The sequence below is a fragment of the Oncorhynchus keta genome, chromosome 9, assembly GCF_023373465.1.
Source record: "Oncorhynchus keta strain PuntledgeMale-10-30-2019 chromosome 9, Oket_V2, whole genome shotgun sequence".
Classification (NCBI taxonomy): Eukaryota; Metazoa; Chordata; class Actinopteri; order Salmoniformes; family Salmonidae; genus Oncorhynchus; species Oncorhynchus keta.
Window position 1 is genome coordinate 42024990 of NC_068429.1, and position 25520 is coordinate 42050509.

At 42.0% G+C, this 25520-nt stretch overlaps 1 protein-coding gene across 5 annotated transcripts; it reads right to left on the minus strand.

The window, feature by feature from the left end:
- Positions 1-3500: 3500 nt before the first annotated feature.
- Positions 3501-9516, minus strand: LOC118383852 (procathepsin L-like). 5 transcript variants are annotated; one of them, XM_052525927.1, is made up of 8 exons: positions 9373-9516; positions 6768-6906; positions 6491-6613; positions 5535-5684; positions 5079-5303; positions 4657-4825; positions 4252-4369; positions 3501-4020 (listed from the first exon to the last, which is right to left on the minus strand). In XM_052525927.1, exons 2-8 carry the CDS (start codon positions 6894-6896, stop codon positions 3921-3923), a joined length of 1014 nt encoding a protein of 337 aa, XP_052381887.1. In that variant the 5' UTR covers positions 6897-6906; positions 9373-9516; the 3' UTR covers positions 3501-3920. The 5 variants fall into 5 exon arrangements, with proteins under 5 accessions (XP_052381887.1, XP_052381888.1, XP_052381889.1 ...); XM_052525928.1 differs by having other exon boundaries at positions 9346-9489; XM_052525929.1 differs by having other exon boundaries at positions 6768-6903; positions 9373-9469.
- Positions 9517-25520: the final 16004 nt, after the last annotated feature.

The window sequence follows — 25520 nt, forward strand, 5'->3', positions numbered from 1 at the left end:
AACACAATACGTTTTCTAAACGAGACAAATGAAAATAGTAAAACAATATTAAAATAAACAGTGGACATGAGAGACTAATGGATTCAAATAGAAAATAAATAATATATATATAGAATGGGAGAAAATATATAAAACAGATTGTCTGACTATAAGCCCAGCTAAAAGAGTGTCATAATATATTTGTTAAAAACGTCAAAGGTATCAGGGTATGTGGATGGGGAACAGAGTATTGGGTAAGAACATTACAATCTAAATAGCATAGCGACGCCTGCTTTTCTCCGTGAGTCATTTCGCTTCAGACAAGACATTGTCAATTCTACTGATACCATGAAGAACAACAAGAAAAGACCAGTTCAGACCAGTTCCGCCATTACAAACACACCCATAAAAATAGTATAGGGGTATTAATCAGGCGATGTCATTGTTATCAATATATCACTATTACTTGATGACATACATTGATTGTCATACCACTTGAAATGGGCCTGAATATAATGTGTCTCTTGTCCACTCTTTTGTTTGTTCTTGTTTCAACTGTGTGCTCCACCAGTGATTCAAATACAGGGGAACATAAATCCACCATTCCTGTGAATGGACTTGTTGTCCCATGGAGCCACATAGTGCAGTGATTGGGAGACGCTGTGGGTGCATCTTGAATGGGGAGCTGTTTCAGTTAACAAAAGTCGATCTTAAGGGAGTGGTTGATGCTTACTTTGCACGTGTGAAGAGGTTAGCGTAAGTATCAGCTTTCTCCAGCATAAGAAAACAGGTCTATCAAACGGTTGTTGCTCTGCCTCTATTCGCTGTAATGAATGACTTTACTGGAAGTGGAACACGGAGCTAAACGAAACAAGTTGTATTATTCGAATAAAGTGTTCATTTTTACTTGTTTTTGCATTTGTGACTTTCTCAGCCGTGTGTTTGTGTCAGATAGAACAGAATGTGCTACAACTCCTCTCTCTACCGTGAGGTATAGAAGTCTCTACAACACTAGGCTGTTGTCTCCACATTACCATGCACTGCCTTTAATCAACAAACACTAGCTGCAGAAAAAAGGCAGCACAGAGGAAACAGACCCAGCTGTACTTTTCTCTCTTCCTGGTGTTTTCCCTCCCTTTCAGGGACAAACTCAGTCATTTCAGAGCTCTAGTCTTCCTCAATGTCTTCTCAGTGGCTGTTGCTCTGAGCTCCACACATAAGGCTCCAGTTAGAAATCGACTGTATCTCAGAATATTAGATTAGAGAGTTAAATAGTCACATTTACAGGGTTGCAGATGTAATTACATTGAACTATGAAAATCTTAAGCTCCGAGCTCCAACCATGCAGAAAGTGAAAATAAATTAAAATAGATACAATACAAATAGATCATAATAATATGTACATATTAACAACTGTGGAAATGATAAATGTCCATTGGGGGGCAGCAGGGAGGGGGGCAGGTAGTTGACTAGGGTATGTATATATCCTGTATCTATAACAGTGTTGTAAACACATAGACATGCCAGCAGTAAGCACAAACTGACTTATGTGCTGGTAAAGCTTAAAACTAACTTAATGCTGAGTGACAAATGTCTCTTCACATACTGTTGATCTTGTTTGCAAAGCCACAGAAACTCCTGTAGGAAGTATGTAGGCCGTACAAGGTTTTAAATTACTGTACAGTCTGTTCTTCACTCCAGCCTGGCATATATTTAAATTAGGACCAGATAGACATACCAAATACAGTACACAGAAATGTCAGTAACAATTCATTTTTAAATTAATTTCCTGCATTTTAAAGGCCCAATGCAGCTGTTTTTTTTTAAATTTACAAATCTAAGAATTTCTGGGTAGTAATTAAAGATGCAGTATGCAGAAATAGCTCTGGCCATTTCCTGGTTGTTAAAATTCATTTCACAATTTGCCTAATTTCAGTTTGTGACAACATAAGTACAGCATAGAGAATCATTGTTCCATCTAAACCTCTGAAATATGTTCCATAAACAAAAACATATTTTTTGCTGTTTGAAGCTGGTGTTAAAAACCTAAATTAAAAGATGCAAAAACTAAAGTTAAGAACGGGAAGCATAGAAATACCTCACATAGAACAGAGCTACCACTTCTTAGACTTGGTTTCAATGAGAATGACCAACATTTGTGTGAATTAGGCACGGTCGCCCAAAAGAGTTACATATTACAGCCTTACTGTAATGGTTTTCCATTGAAGTGATCATAGAGAAAGAGCTTTTAGCAAAAACCTATTTGTCAAGCAAGAATGTCGCTAGGACTGTCTTGGAGTGGTCTGAGTGGCAAGAAGGGCATCAAAGAGTAGCTCAATCCACCAGAGATGAAGGGCCTAATGGGGAGGAATATGTATTCCAACCTGAAAACGAGCTGTTATTGGAAGAGAGATTTGGAACTGGTCTGTCAACCGATACTGCAACTCCTCATGCAAAACCTGATTAAGACATCCGGTGTCGATTGTATTTTCAACTAGCAGCTATTGGGAAATAACAGCTGAAAGGATTTTATACTGAATTTTGACTGCACTTGGCCCTTAACAAGGTTTGCCATTACTCATGGCCTCTGGAAGGTTTGTAGGAAACATAGTGTAGCAGTCTTAAGGACAAAATAGGAAATACAATGGGTGTGAAATTGTTTTAAAAAACATTTGCCTCAAAGCATGCGTCGGTCAATTGTAAAGAAACGATTTGGTTGGCTTGCCACTTTGTATACAAATGAACTGTGGGTGCACATGAAGACTATTGAAAGACAATCAAAATGCTCAACGTGAAAGCAAATATCTTATACCAAGCTGTCTGTATTGGCTTTTATCCACAAGGCCCAGGCATAAAATGAGCCTAGTTAAGCTTGTCTGAGCCAGAACTGCCATTTAGGGGCAAGAGCCCATCTTGTTTCTGTAGGGTGAAGCAGCTTGATGTACAAGTACAACTGCTGAATATGGTCTCATCCCCCCCTCAAAATCTAAATGCCTGTGTAGCACCGTTAAAGGTGCTACACAGGATCTCTAGAATTTGCCAAATTTCTGAGAATGTCCATAATATCTGCAGTAGACTAAATCACATTTCCTGACCTGCCGGTGTTGTGATTAGTGTAATGATTTTGCCTGCCGAAATGGCATCTGTCCTCAAATGGGAAAGCGGTTTTGGCTGTGTTGTAGTGGTTATTGGGTCAAGAGACCGTCATTTCCTGGTGGCCAAAAGTCACTGGTTGCTCAATTTTATTTTGTAAAAAATAAACATGCACCAAAGTGTAGGGAATCACTGTACCAGCCCCCAAAAAATAAAAACTGAAATAGTATAACAAAAGAAAGTTAGTCTCAATGCAGGGGAGATTTGTTTTGAACAGCCTAGTGCGGTTGCAATTCATCTAGCTTCCACATGACATGTTTGAGTCAGCCTTCATTGGTCATAATTGCTGCTAGATTATCCCAAAATTCAAAAATTAGCACTACATCATAGGAAAATGTAGTTGATTAGTACCACAAAGAAGCCTCAAATCAATTTTAAAAATGTTTATTTTGCTGATGTACAAAACAGTTGTAAAAGCAGAAAATTAGGAATGTACACAGGTTACAACATTCACTTGGCTCAAGATGCAGACATAAAAATGTATAAAACAAAAATGGGTAGCATTTCATAAATTAGTACCACAAAACAATAAAGTTTATTTTGTTCATGTACAAAACAGGTGTAAGAGCAGAACTAGAAATGTAGACATTCACTTGACACAACAGGCATACACATAAAGTATAAAATAAATTCCCTAAATGAGCTTCTTTAAAACCCAAGCAGCAGGTTCTCATGCACCTTTCACAGATTTAGTTAAGGCAGCACTGTAATCATGACCCTTTTTCCAGAAATTTCAAATGTATTTAAAACTAAGGTCTAGTGTAGTAGAATCTCCAGGTTGTAGAACACTAGACCAGTGGGTAGCTGGCTGCCGTGGCGATGCCACAGTGGTTCTTCCTGTCTTTGGCCATGTAGATGTAGCCTTTGTCTCCCCACTTATCACTCCAGCTGAGGAAGAGACAAAACATGTTAGTCCCACAGTTCTAATTAGTAGGAAATTATAGATTTACTGCTGCTTTAGAGAAATGTATGACTTAGACCATAGTATTAGGACAACACCAGCACCGTATTCAAATAAATGCAATTTAGAGATGCATATTCCCCGATGAGGGAATCAACCAATCCCGCAGTAGTGACATAACAAATAAAATCATCCTAGGAAGATACTATGTACTGTACCTGTTCTTGACAATCCAGAATTTCTTGCCATCTACATCCTCTCCTTCAAAACCATATCCCACCACCAGAACTCCATGGTCAAGCTCCTCACTGCTGCACTTCTCCTCATAATAGATCCCTACAGGGAGAGGACAGTTAAATTAGTGGGCTAAGATGCTGGGTTTACCTCAGTACGTAAAACCACCAGATCTCAAAGCTAAAAAGTTAGGTAGCTATTCACTACATGGAAAAACTGACATTTTTGGTAACAATTTACTTCAAAGATGAAACCATTTGTAAATTTTAACTACAGTGTTAAAAGGACAGACCAGAATAGCTCACTGCTACCCAAAAATAGTAGGTAGGGAATCCAATCCTTGCAAATATTGTAACATAATTTAAGTGGCATCGCCAACTGCTACTCACCAGACTGGTAGAACTGGAAGGATTCGTGGCTGGCATCGATGGCGACAGAGACTGGGCCGACAGATGCCACAGCCATCATCAGAGTGTGCTCCTTGCCATTGGGGATGTCCACAAATCCGGTTTCATTAACGGCACTGAACTCTGGTCGGTAGTGGCAAACATCATCATCCTGAGTAACCAGATAAGCACAACGGCCATGATTAGTAAAAAATATATATATATTCAAGCAAGTCAGTCTTCCTTGGAGACATAAATCCCACTATAATATATATTTCTAAGTTGTAAGTCATTCCAAAATAACCATAGGAGTTGGATCTACAGGAAATTATCTGGGACCAGGCTAAAAGAACAGGGCCTTTTAATAAATGCATCTTCATACACTATTATATTTGAATTCAGACTAATAGAACACAGGGCCTTACCTTGCCCACATAGGGGTAGGACGCCTCTGTGTCCAGGCCGCCGTTGTCCTTTACATACTGGAACGCCAAGTCCATGAGACCTCCATTACAGCCCTTGTTGCCCTGGGGTCTGGAGCAGTCCACCAGGTTCTGTTCACTCAGAGACACCAGATTGCCAGTCTTCCTGAATTGCTGGCCCTCTATGGCCCCGGTGGAACTGAACGACCAGCAAGACCCACATGAGCCCTGGGGGAAAGATTGTTAAACATCATGTCAGTATTTCATGTCAGAACACTGACATGTGCATATTAAGCCAGTGTATATAAGTAATAACCCACTGTAAATTACAGGCATGTAATTGGTAAGCATGCAAACAAGCCAGACATTGCCTGGATGTAAGAACTCAGGAAAGTCTGCATTAAGTGACAGCATTGTGTATGGATAGGAGTCATAACTCATGAGTGATTCAGGTCTCACCTGGTCCTTGATGGGAGTGACGTAGCCCTTCTCTCTCCAGTCCACAGCTTTAGGGGCCTGCAGGTAGTTGGGCTCCATGAACAGAGAGCCCTTGTACTTCCTCTCAGTAGTCTGCTTGTAGCCATTCAGCTGACTGAACTCGTCGTTGGTCTAGGGAGGAAAGAATTCAGGAGAAACACGTTGAAATGTAGTCTACCTGGCCAGATGAGTTCTGTAAGTTACTATCTGAATTTAACATGTAGGTTTAATGTTTAACAACTGTTTAAAATAAAGTTATTCATTGAACCAGAAACATGGTGCGTCATTAAAAAAAAAGTGTACATTTATGTTCTCTTCTCAGGATCACTGTTCTGTTCCTTCAGAACCTGGTAGCGGAAGAAACCTAAACTGAGTGAATACATCCTGCTTTAGTTGTCAACGCTGACACCTGTGTTAATTTTCAAAGTGCCTGTGAAATATTTCATGCTGTAGCCAATGCAGGGGCGGCAGGTAGCCTAGTGGTTAGTGTTGGGCCAGTAACCGAAAGGTTGCTAGATCGAATCCCAGAGCTGACAAGGTGTAAAAACATTTAAAAAAATAAAAGTTGTTCTACCCCTGAACAATGCAGTTAACCCACTGTTCCGAGGTCACAATTGTAAATAAGAATGTTCATCACCGACTTGCCTAGTTTTAAAAAGTGTCATGACAACAAAACAATTCAGCATGGGACAAGACTTCTGAAATGTACCATCTGCTCCACTCTTAAAATGTCTCAGCAACAACGCTCGACTTGGGCAGGAGCTAACCAGAATTGATATTGGCACCTCAAACTTTCTACTGCTTGAGTTCCTGCACCTCAGAATATTAGCTCAAAGTTCTGCAGATTTCCTGCACCTTAATATTAACAGTACTGGCACCCAGAATGAGTAGCAGCACCCATTTCATCCATGTCAAGCACTGCTCAGCAAGGTTCTTACCATGTCACCAAAGTGGTTCATGCCCAGACGGTAGGAGTGTTTTCCCATAGAGTGGTCCAGGTTGTGCATCTCAATCTTCTTCAGGTTCTTCTCCCAAACCATCCTCCTCCAGCCCTCCTCCCTCTAACAATGGGTGAAAAACAGTTAGAAAATACACAATCCATGTAATATTGTTAAACAGAGTTAATTGTAATTTATAGCTACATGTATGCAAAGGCACCAATTACAGCCACTGAGGGGTTCCTATGTGCTCCTCTACTTGTGCTGAAACACCCACCTCATGGTAGTTCTTGCTGTGCCAGTTCTTCCACAAGTGCCAGTGGCCCTCCAACTGAGAGTCAAACATAGGGGCTGCATACACAGCACTCATACAGAGCACCAACACTGCCAAGTAGAGCGTCGTCATAGTCAAACTACTGAAGGGAGAGAGCAGAGCCATCAGTCAGCCTTGTATTCAGTGTTAAGAATCTATACATTATTTTTTATTTTTTTAATGAAGTTGTACCTTTGAAACAATAGAGCTTCAATGTTATAGCCACTACCAGAAGAAAGAGGCTGGGCAGCACCCAACTTTTCAGTAGAAGAGCTACAACTATCCATTTGGTCTCCCACCCAGGGTTTTAACCAAGCCCTGCTTAGCTTTGATATGCCACTCACTACTACCCATGTGGTACAGTGAGAAGTTTCTTAACTTCAGATTCACTGTTGCTTGCAGAGCCATTCCAAAGGATAGGTTTAACAGAAACAATGAAATGTCGCCCTACATATCAATGGCACTATTCAGGCATATACGATTTGTGAAGGCACCAGCAGAGCTATTGTTCCAAGTCAACTAAAAATAGACACATCGAGTTAAACTTCACTTGATTTAAAAAGTCATCTTAAATTAGGCCATATGTTGGATTCACATCTCCCTCAACAAAAAGAACAGCACTAAATCAAACTTATGACCTATTCTTTAACGTTGAGCTGGAGCTGTGAATCAATCATTAATATGTAGTAAAGTCTAAATTAAAGCAGTGACAAAATATACAAATCCTTCAAATGTTGATAATTGGTTGCATTGACAAAACATTTATATTATTTGTGCAATACAGTAAATAGCCTAAAATTGTGGCTCTTAAACTAATGTAACAGTATTTACTTAACTAAAATGAGTAAACACATCCGTGCCACATTCGAGATGAGTCACTATAAAATGTCTTATTTGCATATCAAAGTTTGTCACGTGCGCCGAATACAACATGTGTAGACCTTAAAATTAAATGCTTACTTATATAGGGTCTAACCAATGCAAAAAAAAAGGTGACAGCACTGAACTAATTAATCATGCATTCAAGATAGCGTGCCAAGGTCGTTGGTCTGGAGATATTCACAATTGCTATAAATCTGCACACTGAAAATGGCATTGATCACCGGCACCAAATTACGCAGTTAATGAAATCAACAGCAATTAAGGTCATGTGGTTGTGCTTTTAGATGAAGCACAGTAATTAAAATTATATTTGTTTAATGTTTGAAAGCGCAGTGTGAAACACTTAGATTTTTGGATTCATTCACGGTTTCCATAGAATTTGGGTTGTACATTGACGGTTGAAAGTAGTGATAACACATTGAGGAATCAAACGCCGGTCCCTTTTTAAATTGCTGAAAATCTCATTAAGAAACACCTCATCCAAATATTAGCCGCATTTGTCCTGTTTCCTATATCGTAACAACGTATAAAAACGATAACACTGGAGACATTTCGAATGTGAGAAGTCCAGATTCTAAAAATCTAGCGCAACAGTAAATTAAACTGAAGGAAAAAAACACATATGGAATGTTACGGTCGTTATTCCAAATGATATCAAGTAATGATTTTCCAAATGATAAAGTAATGTTGATATCCGAGATATTCAAGGGATTGTTTGGTAACAGCCGGCAGCAATAACATCAGAAATGGTATCTTAACGCTGTTAGGCATTGTTGTATCAATCGAAGAGCAAATGCCCCTGGTAAACGACCATAACCCAAGAAGACCGACCGAACACTGTATAACAAACCTAGAGCAATACTTACTTTCCGTCAATTTGCAATAAAAGCGAGTTGATATATGCTGTTGTTGTGTAGGCAATGCCTACTAAACACAACACTTTATACATCCAGCTATATGTCGTGATAGTAAGGGATGCTTGTGATTGGCTAAAAGGTCCTCGATATCACAGTGTATCTTGGGATTGGCTGAAAAAGGAATTTAAAAAAAATCTCAAATCCCGCCCCCGAGTAAATATCGCAGCATGTGATTCCTGCCCAAGTGACCGTTTTATCCTTCAGCTGAACTAGATGAAACATCTTTAGAAGTTGATTAGATTACTGGGAGACAACGGGTACAATTATACATTGTAACGTCGTACCAGTTTGCCTTAACATTATTTCATATTCGGTTACTTTGTAACAGTTCTCTCATGTGCAGGCGCCGAGAAGATGAGAACGTGACACGCTGCTGCTCAAACAGCAATAAAGAAATGGTCAGTAAAAAAAGGCAAGACATGTTCACTGCACAAGGACGACATGAATTTAGCTAGAAAGTGATTAACTTGCCATCATTCTTTGACTCATTCTTTGACACATCTTCGTGTTAGTTTGGAGTTTTAGGATGTGTTCCTGTATATGCACATTGTGACAACTGCAGATGTAAAAAGGTCTTAAATACGATTTGATTTAGGGCCCTGGGCATATTTTTTTAATACTACATTAGGCCTCAAAATATAACTATAAAATATAATAGTGTGTTCATCTCTAGGAGACAGAACGTGTCTCCTTCCTGAGCTGTATGATGGCTGCGTGGTCCCATGGTGTTTATACTTGCGTACTATTGTTTGTACAGATGAACGTGGTACCTTCAGGCGTTTCGAAATAGCTCCCAAGGATGAACCAGACTTGTGGAGGTCTACAATTTTTTTTCTGAAGCCTTGGCTGGTTTCTTATGATTTTCCCATGATGTCAAGCAAAGAGGCACAGATTTTGAAGGTAGGCCTTGAAATACATCCACAGGTACACCTCCAATTGACTCAAATGATGTCAATTAGCCTATCGGAAGCTTCTAAAGCCATGACATAATTTTCTGGAATTATCCAAGCTGTTTAAGGGCACAGTTAACTTAGTGTATGTAAACTTCTAACCCACTGGAATTGTGACACAGTGAATTATAAGTTAAATAATCTGTCTGTAAACAATTGTTGGAAAATTACTTGTCATGCACAAAGTAGGTGTCCTAACCAACTTGACAAAACTAATTAACAAGACATTTGTGGAGTGGTTGAAAAACAAGTTTTAATGACTCCAACCTAAATGTATGTAAACTTCTGACTTCAACTGTGTGGAAGAATGCTGTTCATTGACTACAGTTCAGCATTCAACACCATAGTACCCTCAACTCATCACTAAGCTTGAGAACCTCTGTCTCGACCCCGTCCTGTACACCTGGGTCCTGGACTTTCTTATGGTCCGTGCCCAGGTGGTGAAGGTAGGAAACAACATCTCCACCCCGCTGATCCTCAACACTGAGGCCCCACAAGGGTGCGTTCTCAGCCTTCTCCTTTACTCCCTGTTTACACATGACTGTGTGGCCATGCACGCCTCCAACTCAATCATCAAGTTTGCAGACGACCCTACAGTCGTAGGCTTGATTACCAACAACAACTAGACAGCCTACAGGGAGGAGGTGAGGGCACTCGGGAGCGTGGTGTCAGGAAAACAAACTCTCACTCAACGTCAACAAAACAAAGGGAGATGATTGTGGACTTCAAGAAACAGCAGAGGGAGCACCCCCCTATCCACATTGACGGGACAGTAGAGGAGAAGGTGGAAAGTTTTATGTAACTTGGCTTACACGTCACGGACAAACGGAAATGGTCCACCCACACTGACAACGTGGTGAAGAAGGCGCAACAGCTCCTCTTCAACATCAGGAGGCTGAAGAAATTTGGCTTGTCACATAAAAACCTGACAAACTTTTACAGATTCCCAATCGAGAGCATCCTGTCGGGCTGTATCACCACCTGATACGGCAATTGCACCTCTCTCGACCGCAAGGCTCTCCAGAGGGTAGTGCGGTCTGCACAATGCATCACTGGGGGCAAACTACCTGCCCTTCAGGACACCTACAGCACCCTGTGTCACAGGAAGGCCAAAAAGATCATCAAGGACAACCACCTGAGCCACTGCCTGTTCACCCAGAATACGAGGTCAGTACAGGTGCATCAAAGCTGGGACCGAGAGACTGAAAAACATCTTCTGTCTCAAGGCCATCAGACTGTTAAACAGCCATCACTTACATAGAGAGGCTGCTAGCAACATACAGACTCAAATCACTGCCAACTTCAATAAAGGTATCCATGGTCACTTAAAATAATGCCACTTTAATAATGTTTACATATCCTACATTACTCATCTCATATGTATATACTGTATTATATACCATCTATTGCATATTGCCTAAGCCGCACAGCCATCGCACATCCATATACTTATATGTACATATTCTTATTCCATCCACTTAAATTGTGTGTATAAGGTAGTCGTTGTGAATTTGTTAGAATACTTGTTAGATATTACTGCACTGTCGGAACTAGAAGCACAAGCATTTCGCTACACTCGCATTAACATCTGCTAACCATGTCCTATGGCGTTCTGCATAAGCACCAAACAGCCCCCGTGATATGCAGCTGTTCAGGGAAGCTAGAAACCATTATACACAGGCAGTTAGAAAATCCAAGGCTAGCGTTTTCAAGCAGAAATTTGCTTCCTGCAACACTAACTCAAGAAAGTTCTGGACACTGTAAAGTCCATGGAGAATAAGAACACCTCCCAGCTGCCCACTGCACTGAAGATAGGAAACACGGTCACCACTGATAAATCCACCATAATTGAGAATTTCAATAAGCATTTTTCTACGGCTGGCCATGCTTTCCACCTGGCTACCCCTACCCCGGTCAACAGCACTGCACCCCCCACAGCAACTCGCCCAAGCCTTCCCCATTTCTCCTTCTCCCAAATCCGTTCAGCTGATGTTCTGAAAGAGCTGCAAAATCTGGACCCCTACAAATCATCCGCGCTAGACAATCTGGACCCTTTCTTTCTTTCTAAAATTATCTGCCGAAATTGTTGCCACCCCTATTACTAGCCTGTTCAACCTCTCTTTCGTGTCATCTGAGATTCCCAAAGATTGGAAAGCAGCTGCGGTCATCCCCCTCTTCAAAGGGGGGGACACTCTTGACCCAAACTGCTACAGACCTATATCTATCCTACCATGCCTTTCTAAGGTCTTCGAAAGCCAAGTCAACAAACAGATTACCGACCATTTCGAATCTCACCATACCTTCTCTGCTATGCAATCTGGTTTCAGAGCTGGTCATGGGTGCACCTCAGCCACGCTCAAGGTCCTAAACGATATCTTAACTGCCATCGATAAGAAACATTACTGTGCAGCCGTATTCATTGATCTGGCCAAGGCTTTCGACTCTGTCAATCACCACATCCTCATCGGCAGACTCGACAGCCTTGGTTTCTCAAATGATTGCCTCGCCTGGTTCACCAACTACTTCTCTGATAGAGTTCAGTGTGTCAAATCGGAGGGTCTGCTGTCCGGACCTCTGGCAGTCTCTATGGGGGTGCCACAGGGTTCAATTCTTGGACCGACTCTCTTCTCTGTATACATCAATGAGGTCGCTCTTGCTGCTGGTGAGTCTCTGATCCACCTCTACGCAGACGACACCATTCTGTATACTTCCGGCCCTTCTTTGGACACTGTGTTAACAACCCTCCAGACAAGCTTCAATGCCATACAACTCTCCTTCCGTGGCCTCCAATTGCTCTTAAATACAAGTAAAACTAAATGCATGCTCTTCAATCGATCGCTATCTGCACCTACCCGCCTGTCCAACATCACTACTCTGGACGGCTCTGACTTAGAATACGTGGACAACTACAAATACTTAGGTGTCTGGTTAGACTGTAAACTCTCCTTCCAGACCCATATCAAACATCTCCAATCCAAAGTTAACTCTAGAATTGGCTTCCTATTTTGCAACAAAGCATCCTTCACTCATGCTGCCAAACATACCCTTGTAAAACTGACCATCCTACCAATCCTCGACTTTGGCGATTTCATTTACAAAATAGCCTCCAATACCCTACTCAACAAATTGGTTGCAGTCTATCACAGTGCAATCTGTTTTGTCCCCAAAGCCCCATATACTACCCACCATTGCGACCTGTACGCTCTCGTTGGCTGGCCCTCGCTTCATACTCGTCGCCAAACCCACTGGCTCCATGTCATCTACAAGACCCTGCTAGGTAAAGTCCTCCCTTATCTCAGCTTGCTGGTCACCATAGCATCTCCCACCTGTAGCACACGCTCCAGCAGCTATATCTCTCTAGTCACCCCCAAAATCAATTCTTTCTTTGGCCGCCTCTCCTTCCAGTTCTCTGCTGCCAACTGTCAGAGTAGCTCACAGATTACTGCACCTGTACATAGCCCACCTATAATTTAGCCCAAACAACTACCTCTTTCCCTACTGTATTGTATTTATTTATTTATTTATTTTGCTCCTTTGCACCCCATTATTTTTATTTCTACTTTGCACATTCTTCCATTGCAAATCTACCATTCCAGTGTTTTACTTGCTATATTGTATTTACTTCGCCACCATGGCCTTTTTTTGCCTTTACCTCCCTTATCTCACCTCATTTGCTCACATCGTATATAGACCTGTTTATACTGTATTATTGACTGTATGTTTGTTTTACTCCTTGTGTAACTCTGTGTCGTTGTATGTGTCAAACTGCTTTGCTTTATCTTGGCCAGGTCGCAATTGTAAATGAGAACTTGTTCTCAACTTGCCTACCTGGTTAAATAAAGGTGAAATAAAAAAATGTGTATGTGACCAATAAAATTTGAGTTGATTGAACTTGTAAAAGTCTGTGTTTCATGTGGTGAGGCCTCCTCGTTTACATCAAGCAGTCCTCAAGAAGCTGTTGACCTTGATCTATGTATTTAACATTGGAAAGAGGATACATCACATAGTTATTTATATACTTGGCATAGCTAATTCTAATAGGCTATACTGTATCTACTGCTGTACATATCATTGTTAGTATATCTTGTGTAAATACATCTATTGTATACACCTGTAGATTGCATTTGTATTACAGTGCTATTTGGGATGTTAATTGGATTCCGCTGGCATTTCTTGAATTTTTATATTTTTTCTTGTTTTATTATTTGTAAAGTGTACTTTCACATTGAGCTGCACTGTTCGGAGCTACCCACTGGGAAACAACATTGAGTCAACCAGTGTATGCCATGTAATTTCAATGAAATTACGTTTCAACCAATGTGAAATGGACGTTGAACAGTGTCCAGTGGCTAGTAACATTAAGCATTTCGCTGCACCCGACATCTATTTTTAAAGATGAAACTAGCAGGAACACTCTGATCAATACATTTTGTTTCTGATCAACACCTATTGTGTCATGTCACTTTTGCCTTGTCAGCTTTAGGAAATACTGCCTGTGAACCTAATGAACTTGACTACAGTATTCTGAAGGAGACAAAACAAATACTTTGTAAAGGGATGTTTGCAATTCCAGCAAAATATAGTCTGAAGGAATAACAATAAGAATACAGTAAATAACCGGTATTAGAAAGGTTTCCTCATGAAAGAGAAACGGAGTGAAATAGATTATTCTTATCAAAACCCTCTTAATAGTCACAGTTGGGGCAGAAGCACATTTGATCTGAATTGATTCATTGTCATTGTCTGTCTCAGGCAACTGTAATGTGGTGTCAATCTGACTGGGCAAACACAATCACACAGGAGAGAGATATACTATTTTCTTGGGGAGCTGCTGAATCTACCTATAGATATGTTATTTTTTATTTAACTGATATTTAACTAGGCTTGTCAGTGAAGAACACATTCTTATTTACAGTGATGGCCTTCCGCGGGCAAACCCAGACGACGCTGGGCTAATTGTGCACCGCCCTTTGGGACTCCCAATCACAGCTGGATGTGATACAGCCTGGCTTTGAACCAGGGACTGTAGTGACGTGTTTTGCACTGAGATGCAGTGCTTTAGACTGCTGCGCGACTCGGGAGCCCAAAGTATGTGGTAATAGGACTACTTGATTGGTATCTACGGAAAGAGGGAAATCAATGGGTTTATTTATGATAAGCGTTAGTTACTAGTATTAAGAATGTTTTTATTACAATGCAGTACTGACCATTACCTCATCCATGCAACTGACACTGATTACAGTCAAACAGAAAAAGAAGCACTTCCTCCACCTGTTGGCCATGAAGTGTACTGCAGGCAATGTAATGAAGGCAATGACCAAATTAAATCGAATTCAATTTTATTTGTCACATGCGCCGAATACAACAGGTGTGAAATGCTTACTTTACGAGCCTTTAATCAACAATGCAGTTCAAGAAATAGAGTTAAGAAAATATTTACTAAATAAACTCAAGTCAAAAATGAAAAGTAATACTAGAATTACATAACAAAAACAAGGCTATGTACAGGGGGTACTGGTACTGAGTCAATGTGTGGGGGTCCAGGTTAGTCGGGGAAATTTATACATATAGGTAGGGGTAAATTGACTTAGTCAACTATAGAGTTGACTAAGTTCTAATGTCACATGCACAAGTACAGTGAAATGCCTTCCTTGCAAGCTCCAAACCCTACAATGCAGTAATCAATAACAATGTAATACTAGAAATAACAAGGTAGAACAAAAACACAAGTAAGTAAGCATACGACACTAGACAAAAAATTAGGAACACCTGCCTTTTCCATCCCATAGACTCACCAGGTTAATCCAGGTGAGTGCTATGATTGAAGTGTTAAATCCACTTCAATCAGTCTAGATGAAGGGGAGGAGATGGGTTACCGAAGGATTTCTAAGCCTTGAGACATTGATTGTGTATGTGTGCCATTTAGAGGGTGAATTGCCTATACAAAATATTTAAGTGCCTATGAACGGGGTATGGTAGGAGGTCCCAGGCACACCGGTTTGAGTGTATGAAGAACTGCAACACTGCTGGGTTTTTCACGCTCAATAGTTTCCCGTGTGTATCAAGAACGGTTCACCACCCAAAGGACATCCAGCCACCGTGACACAACTGTGGGAAGTTTTGGAGTAAATATGGGCCAGCATCTCTGTGGAACGCTTTCGACACCTTGTAGAGTCAATAACCAGATGAAGTGAGGCTGTTCTGAGTGCAAAAAGGGTGCAACTCAATTTTAGGAAGGTGTTCCTAATGTTTTGAACACTCAGTGTAGAGGTCCTAGATGGCAGGGAGCACGTCCACAATAATGTACTGGGCTGTCCACACCACCCTCTGTAGCACCATGTGATTGAGGGTGGTGCTATTGTCATACCAAGCAGTGATGCAGCCTGTCAAGATGCTCTCAATGGTACAGCTGTAGAATTTTTTGAGGGCCCATGCCAAACCTTTTCATCCTCCTGGGGGGTAAGAGGTGCTATTGCGCCTTCTTCACGACTGTGCGTGTTTGTGAACCATTTTAAGTCCTTATTGATTTGGACACAGAGGAACTTGAAGCCTTCAACCCGCTCCACTGTAGATGTGGATGGGAACGTGCACGGGCACCACACTTCCAGGCTGTCCCATCATCGTGGGTGATCAGGCATACCACCGTTGTGTCATCAGCTACGTAGTTGTGGGTGAACAGCGAGTATAGGAGGGGACTAAACACACACCCCTGTGGGATCCCTGTGTTGGGGGTCAGCTTGGCGGAGGTGATGTTGCCTACCCTTACCACCTGTAATCAGCCCATCAGGAAGTCCAGGTTCCAGTTGCAGAGGGAGGTGTTCAGTCCCAGGGTCCTAAGCTTGGTGACAAGCTTGGAGGGGAGAATAGTGTTGAACACTGAGCTGTAGTCAATAAAAAGCATTCTCACATAGGTATTCCTCTTATCTAGGTGGGTGACAGCTGTGTGGAGTGCAATTGCGGTGTCTATGGATCTGTTGGGGCAGTATGCAAATTGGAGTGGGTCTAGAGTGCCTAGGATGATGGAGTTGATGTGTGCCATGACAAGCCTCTCAATGCACTTCATGATTACAGATTCTATTTAATTTAACATTTTTACCTATATTTAACTAGGCAAGTCAGTTAAGACTTGTAACTCACTGATCATCCCTAAAGCCAACACCTCATTTGGCCGCCTTTCCTTCCAGTTCTCTGCTGCCTGTGACTGGAACGAATTGCAAAAATCGTTGAAGTTGGAGACTTTTATCTCCCTCACCATCTTTAAACATCTGCTATCTGAGCAGCTAACCGATCGCTGCAGCTGTACATAGTCCATCGGTTAATAGCCCACCCAATTTACCTACCTCATCCCCATACTGTTTTTATTGATTTCCTTTTTGCTCTTTTGCACACCAGTATCTCTACCTGCACACGACCATCTGATCATTTATCACCCCAGTGTTAATCTGCTAAATTGTAATTATTCGCCTACCTCCTCATGCCTTTTGCACACAATGTATATGGACCCTTTTTTCAAATAAAAAATAAAAACATTCTACTGTGTTATTGACTTGTTAATTGTTTACTCCATGTGTAACTCTGTGTTGCTGTCTGTTCACACTGCTATGCTTTATCTTGGCCAGGTCGCAGTTGTAAATGAGAACTTGCTCTCAACTAGCCTACCTGGTTAAATAAAGGTGAAATTAAAATTAAAATAACAAATTCTTATTTTCAATGATGGCCTAGGAATAGTGGGTTGACTGCCTTGTTCAGGGACAGAACAACAGATTTGTACCTTGTCAGCTCAGGGATATGAACTTGCAACCTTTCGGTTACTAGTCCAACACCCTAACCACTAGGCTACCCTGCCGCCCCAGGGCAGATATGGGTGCTACCGGGGCAGCAGTCATTGTTGCATGAGGCCTTCGAGTTCTTGGGACCAGGAATGATGGTGGTTATCTTTAAACTTGTGGGGATTACAGACTGGGACAAGGAGAGGTTGAAAATGACCATGAACATGCCTGCCAGCTGTTCTGCGCATGCTCTGAGAACTGGCCCTGCGGCCCAGCTGCTGTTGACCTGATTAAAGACCTTACTCATGTCGGCCTTGGAGAGTGAGATCAACCAGTCCTCTGGGTCCGTGACAGCACGTACACCCAGCACAATGTTGTTATTGTCAAAGAGTGCTTAAAATGCATTGATTTCATCTGGTAGCGAGGCATTGTTGAGCAGATCACAACTGAGTCTTCCTTTGTAATCGGTAATATACAGTATCTAGCCTATCAGTGACTTGTGTTTGCTTCTCTAAACAGGACCTACAAATGATAATGTCAGAAAGCAACATAAACATTTTAGGTGTTAGTTTTCCAATAATCTTGCCATTTCAGTATTTGATCCACATTTTTTAGCTCTCATCTTTCTTTCCCACTAGAGGGCGACCTCTAACAGTTAGTCAGCTCAGAAGTAGATCCCAGGCCGACCATGAATAGAAACACTCACACACTAGATGCAAATTCAGCCTACTCTGACAAATGATAACTTGGCTTGCAATCTGGTCTCAGAGAATTTAGTATTATTCTGTATGTAAATCCAAGACACTCTATTTAGTATGATATGTTACGTTTTGTATGGTATGCATTTATTTGTGTATGTCCATCCTCCATTTTGTATGATATGTTATGAATTGCAATTCATACAATATGTTACAAAGTTTGCTAAACGTACAATATGTTATGAATTGAAAAATGTATGATGTGTTACAAATTCCAATTTGTTGTTGTTAACATTAGCTAAGTGGCTAGGTGGCTAATGCTAGTGTTAGCTAGGCTAGATGTTAGGGTTAAGGTTAGGGTTTTTGTCTTATGTAGCCATACCAAACATAATTTATCATGCTAATTTCAGTGTCCCGGATTTACTTTTACTATGTTATGTCTAGTTTTTGAGACCAGGCTGTGACTTAATTAAATAAAACTAAAGAAGGGTAAACTTGTGTATGGTATGAAACCCTATGTTAACTTTACACCTCTCGCTGTCAGTGTCAATGAAATAGACTCTACGTAAAAATAAAAACACCAGGGATAATATTCCTCTAATGAACTTTCACACAGTTCTCATACTGGGATTGACCTCAATGTTCCTGGGTGAGAGACATTATGAGGTTGTTTTGAAGAAGATTTTACAGCTTCTCTCAAGAGTCCACAAACGAAGCCCTTTTCGCCCTATACATCCATTACATAGCACTGCTCTGAGTGCCTGCAGTCTATTGACACAGTACTGAAACTAGAGACAAACAACACAAGCACAGCTTGAGATAAGAGCTCAATTAATGAGAAATGTTATTTCTGTTGGCAAATTGGACTTCTATTTTGATGACTTGCTGCAGTGTACAAGCCCTCAGACTCAGAGCTCTCTTTATTCATTCTCTCCATTTAATGAATGAAGGGCTACTGTCTCCAGACAGACTTTCAGCAGTGACTTTAGAGAGAGACGTAGAGATAGAGAGAAGTAGAAGTTTATAGGCAGCCAAAAGCTACCTGCTTTTTTGATGTACAGCTAACACACTACTTACACGAACTCTTGGCTACTTTGTTTCCTTCTGTGTTTTAAAGTTCTCAATATGAAAGCAAAGATCCCCTTGAATGGCCTTGCTCATAGTGGTAGCTTCATTTATTTTAGTGTCTGATGTGTTTGTTTTGAGTTTGTCCAAGGATCAGTACTTCGATGGAACATCCTTCAGTTTGGACTGAGAGGTTATGCAGTCAAGTGAAAGAGGAGTCTGTCTGTCTGTTCATCTATTCTCCCCTGAGTCAAAGGTTTTCCCCCTTTCTCTCTCTCTCCGCTGACAATCAGGTCCTCTGCCAGGTGCGGTGCTCTCTGCACTCCCCTGATTGCCTCTGGCACCGGGAGCACACCCATACACACCCTTACACCCTTACACACCCTTACACACACATAGCCCAGACACACACATTTCATACAGGCTCTGTGTAGCGGAGCCAGAAGTGTTTTAGCATCGCCACGGCGCTAATGGGCCATAAAGACTCACCCAGAAAGAAAAAATCCCATGCTAGCTCAACAGTCTCATTCAATGGCAGTGTATTTGGGCAAGCTGTCATTATAGTCCACAGAACAACAGGGCTTTGAAAGACAATGCTCCTATGTCTAAACTGTAGGGAGGGAAACAACAGAGCAGAGAGGTCCATTTCAGCCCCAAAATCATCTAGATTCACAGCCTGATATGAGACTGCAGGGCTTAGGAGCATTAGTGCAAATTTCCGGTGTGTGAGTGTGTGTTTTTCACGGACCAGTTTCACAGACATACTTAGACACACACACACACACACAGAGCCACACATGCATGCACATGTAATTGCGATGATTAATGGCTGTTATTATGATGTCATGTATGAGTTCAGTTCAGTGGAAACTTGGCATTTCGGGATAAATGCTCCTCTGAGAACCTATTGGATTTTTTTATTGCTCCCTTCATTTTATTCCTGGCCATTGATAAAAGTCCCTTGATGTCAGATGTTGGTATGTGATTCATATGAAATGAAAAGGATGAGAATTAACAGCAGATGCCTGTGTGTGTAGCAGGCCTTGAGCTCACAATACCCATCTGTAGAAACCCTTTGTGTCGAAAGACTAAAGGAAAGAAGAAATATATCAACTTGACTTCAAATAGTCACAGATAAAGAAGCCATGGTGCTTTAATAATAATAGCAATTAAATACATCTTAATTGTATGGCACACACACACACACACACACACACACACACACACACACACACACACACACACACACACACACACACACCACACACATGTTTATTGCTATTCTGTCCAGACTGTGTATGATTACAGGTTGCAGAGTCAATATTTAGATTTTGTGGAGAACAGCACAGCCCAGCCTGTTTATTTTCCTCTCGCTACTGTATGTGTGTGTTGACTCAGAGAGCTGCGGACAAAGTGGGATGTCAATGGTCTCACAAATCACACCCTGTAGTATAAACTGTTGTAGTTTCTTTTAGATAACCGTTATCATCCATAGAGATCGCAAGGTTACTGTTAGCATAATTTCGCCATATGCTCCCTTGATGTACGGAGCCTTCAGAATGTATTCAGACCCCTTGATTTTTCCCCCCACATTTTGTTACGTTATAACCTTATTCTAAAATTGATTTAATTACTTTTTCCCCCTCATCAATCTAGGCACAATACCCCATAATGACAAAGCAAAAACAGGTTTTTCTAAATTTTTGCAAATGTATTAAAGATTTATTTTTTTAAATGAAATATTACATTCAAATAAGTATTCAGACCCTTTACTCAGTACTTTGTTGAAGCAATTTTGGCGGAGATTACAGCCTAGAGTCTTCCTGGGTATGACGCTGCAAGCTTGGCACACCTGTATTTGGGGAGTTTCTCCCATTTTTCTCTGCAGATCCTCTCAAGCCATGTCAGATTGAATGGGGAGCGTTGCTGCACTGCTATTGTCAGGTCTCATAAGAGATGTTAGATCTCGTTCAAGTCCGTGCTCTGGCGAGGCCACTCAAAGAAATTCACAGACTTGTCCCGACGCCACTCCTGCTTGGCTGGATGCTTAGGGTCGTTGTCCTGTTGGAGATGTGAACCTTCGTCCCAGTCTGAGGTCCTGATCGCTCTGGAGCAGGTTTTCATCAGGGATCTCTCTGTAGTTTGCTCTGTTAATCCTTCCCTCGATCCTGACAGGTCACCAAGTCCCTGCTGCTGAAAAACATCCCACAGCATGATGCTGCCACCACCATGCTTCACCGTAGGGAGAGTGCCAGGTTTCCTCCAGACGTGAAGCTTGGCATTCAGGCCAAAGAGTTCAATATTGGTTTCATCAGACCAGAGAATCTTGTTTCTCATGGTCTGAGAGTCATCATTTAGGTGCCTTTTGGCAAACTCTAAGTGGGTAGTCATGTGCCTTTTATTGAGGAGTGGCTTCCGTCTGGCCACTCTACCATAAAGACCTGATTTGTCACACCCTGATCTGTTTCACCTGTCTTTGTAATTGTCTCCACCTCCCTCCAGGTGTCACCCATCTTTCCCATTAGCCCCTGTGTATTTATCTCTCTGTTCTCTGTTTGTCTGTTGCCAGTTCGTTTCGTCAATCCTATCAGTGTTTTACCCTCTGTTCCTGTCTCTTGTATTGTTCCTGTTTTCTAGTTTTCCCGGTGTTGACCTTTTCTGCCTGCCCTGAGCCTGCCTGCCATCCTGTGCCTTTGCCCCACCTATCTGGATTACTGAGCCCTGCCTGCCCTTGACCTGTCTTTGCCTGCCCCTGTTGGATTAATAAACTGTTGTTACTTCCACGTTGCCTGCATCTGGGTCTTACCTGAAACGTGATATGATTGGTGTATTGTTGCAGAGATGGTTTTCCTTCTGGAAGGTTCTCCCATCTCCACAGAGGAACTCTGGAGCTCTGTCAGAGTGATCCCCCTTCTTGGTCCCCTCCGTTACCAAGGCCCTTCTCAGCCGAGTACTCAGTTTGGCCAAGCAGCCAGCTCTTGGAGGAGTCTTGGTGGTTCTAAACTTCTGCCATTTAGACATTATGGAGGTGTGTGCCTTTCCAAATCATGTCCATTCAATTACATTTTTTCAAACAGAAATTTGCATCCTGTAGCACAAACTCAAAAAAAGTTCTGGGTCATTGTAAAGTCATGGAGAATAAGAGCACCTCCTCCCAGCTGCCCACTGTACTGAGGCTAGGAAACAGTGTCACCACTGATAAATCCACTATAATTGAGAATTTCAAGAAGCATTTTTCTAAGGCTGGCCATGCTTTCCACCTGGCTACCCCTACCCCAGTCAACTGCCCCTACCCTCGACTTCGGCGATGTCATTTACAAAATAGCCTCCAATACTCAACAAATTGGATGCCGTCTATCACAGTGTCATCCGTTTTGTCACCAATGCCCCATATTCTACCCACCACCGCGACCTGTATGCACTCATTGGCTGGCCCTCGCTTCATACTCGTCGCAAAAATCATTTAATTTGTATTATTTTGTAAATGACATCGCCAAAGTCGAGGATCGGTAAGATGGTCAGTTTTACGAGGGTATGTTTGGCAGCACGAGTGAAGGAGGTTTTGTTGCGAAATAGGAAGCCGATTCTAGATTGAATTTTGGATTGGAGCTGCTTAATGCGAGTCTGGAAGGAGAGTTTACAGTCTAGCCAGACACTTAGGTATTTATAGTTGTCCACATATTCTAGGTCAGAATCGTCCAGAGTAGTGATGCTATTCGGGCGGGTGGGTGCGGGCAGCGATCGGTTGGAGAGCATACATTTAGTTTGATTAGCATTTCAGAGCAGTTGGAGGCCACGGATGGAGTGTTGTATGGCGTTGAAGCTCGTTTTGAGATTTGTTAACACAGTGTCCAAAGAAGGGCCAGATGTATACAGAATGGTGTCGTCTGCGTAGAAGTGGATCAAAGAGACACCCGCAGCAAGAGAGACATCATTGATGTATACAGAGAAAAGAGCCTGCCCGAGAATTGAACACTGTGCCCCCCCCCATAGAGACTGCCAGAGGTCCGAACAACAGGCCCTACGATTTGACATACTGAACTCTATCTGAGAAGTAGTTAGTGAACCAGGCGAGGCAGTCATTAGAGAAACCATGGCTGTTGAGTCTGCCGATAAGAATACGGTGATTGACAGAGTCGAAAGCCTTCGCCAGGTCAACGAAGACGGCTGCACAGTATTGTCTTTTATCGATGGCGGTTATGATATAATTTAGGACCTTGAGCGTGGCTGAGGTGCACATGTGACCAGCTCGGAAACCAGATTGCCTAACGGAGAAGGTATGGTGGGATTCGAAATGGTCGGTGTTCTGTTTGTTCACTTGGCTTCTCCAAGACTTTAGAAAGTCAGGTTAGGATGGATATACGTCTGTAACAGCAAAGGGTCTGAGATATAGGTCTCATGGCAAAGGCTCTGAATATTTATGTAAATAAGGTATTTCTAAAAACCTGTTTTTGCTTGGTCATTATGGGTATTGTGCGTAGATCGATGAGATTTGATTTGATTTGATCCCATTTTAGAATAACGCTGTAACGTAACAAAATGTGGAAAAAGTCAAGGGGTCTGAATACTTTCCGAATGCACTTTATATCGCCCTGTACGTTTTATCATTAGCATGAGGTGGTCCTGTTGTTTCAACCACAAAGACACAGAGGGTTTGGGGTTTTAGTGTTAGTACTCAGAGGTGGGCTCGTGTCGTCTAAGAATAAACAATTGAAACGGGCCAGTGTCTGACGTACCGTCTGCTGTAAACATATAGAGGGAGGGACACAGGGATGGAAGAGAAAAGGGGACACAGCCTCAGATTTACGTCTGTAGATAGTTTGAGTCGTCGGCTAGAGACTGATTAGGACTCTTTAGCGCCATTGTTTAAAGCATTTGTGAGAGGATTCTTTCGATTAAGATTCACTGAAAGTCAGACGTTTTAGTATTTGCTCCTGACAAGCTACAGCTACAGAAGTGGCATTATGTGTCCTATGTCTATGACCGTACCTTATCTCCTTGTGTCCTTGTATCCTTTTACATCTGTGACCTGGTAGCGGAACCTCACATACTGTAAGGTCAGAGTCATGCCGCCAGGCTGAGTGCTGCTGCTGTGTATGTAACCTACCGTATGGTCACTACAGAATTCTAGACTGTTGGATAAATCTCTCTATTTTGGTGAAGAAGTGAACCTGGCTTGGACTTGTTAAAGTCTGGCCCCATTACACCCATGTTTACATAGTCACAGGAGTTGTTGCCCTGCATGACCTCTGTATGAAGGGCTACAACTTTAAGGGTTACAAGTTGTGTTTTTCCAGTTGGCTGCCGTGCATCTCTTTGTCGATCATTTCAGAGTATCTAGATGGGCTCTGCCTCCATTTTCCCATAGCAGTGGGGATATGTGTTACATCTCACTTGGCTCACGTTGACTGGTGATTAAATTGAATGTTGTTTTGTCTTCCAGTAAAAACAGCATAGTGGCAGATTTAGGTTTAACCCCCAGGGGGGTGAAACAATGGAAGTGGAGGAAGAGCATGGACGGACTCTGGAAATGTTTGGCGTTTCTCTCCATCATTTTCCACTGCAGCTCCAAGGAGCTGGTGAAGTGTTTGTCTACAGCGCTGTAGGAATTCCCTGCCTATCATCAAGGTTTAACTGCTGCGGGGAATGTACACAAATGTGTAGAATACATCTGCAAACTGTGGCATCATTAAAAAAATACATGTAAAGCCAAAGGCATAGCATGATAATATGTATGAAACTTTGTGAACGTATCTAAAGTGAAGGAACTAAAGTATTCTTCGTTTTCAGCTCAACGGAGTAGACCAATTACCAGTTAGTATCACATTCATTTGATTTTTAAAATCTAAACAAGAAACCATTCTAATTTTCCTATCATGTAGCGGCCTACAATAGCTACCCGTGTGTACAGTACATGTGTTAGAGACATAGCCTTATACACTGGGGGAAGGCATTTCCCCTTGATGACATCGTTACAACCAGTTTGCAACCAGAACTGAGAACCTTAAGAACCTCCCTCAGGTCCATGGCCTCGATGATGTTCTTTCTGGCACTGTTTACCTCTAGCACCCTCCCCTTCAGAACTCCTGTTGTGGTGGTGTTGGTAGTACTGGTTATGGGGCTCACTGAGCGAAACCGATCGCTACCCCCTTCCTATCCCCTCCCTCGGTGGGGGGACAATAGGTCATTCAGACACGGCTCAGCTTTGTCACTGGTGATTGGCAGGGAGGTGGCTAGGGCCCTGGCTGCGTGGGAACATTCCGGCACAAATGATTACCGGGTCCACAGAAGACAACGAACCCCTCATTTATGCCTGTCCAGAAAAAAAATCTTAACACAAACAAAACAGGGCAGTGATGACTGTCGGCGCTGCTATCTGCTGGTAGAGAGATGAACACGTTGGTTCTCATGGAGAGACCCAAACCCATCTTCCTGT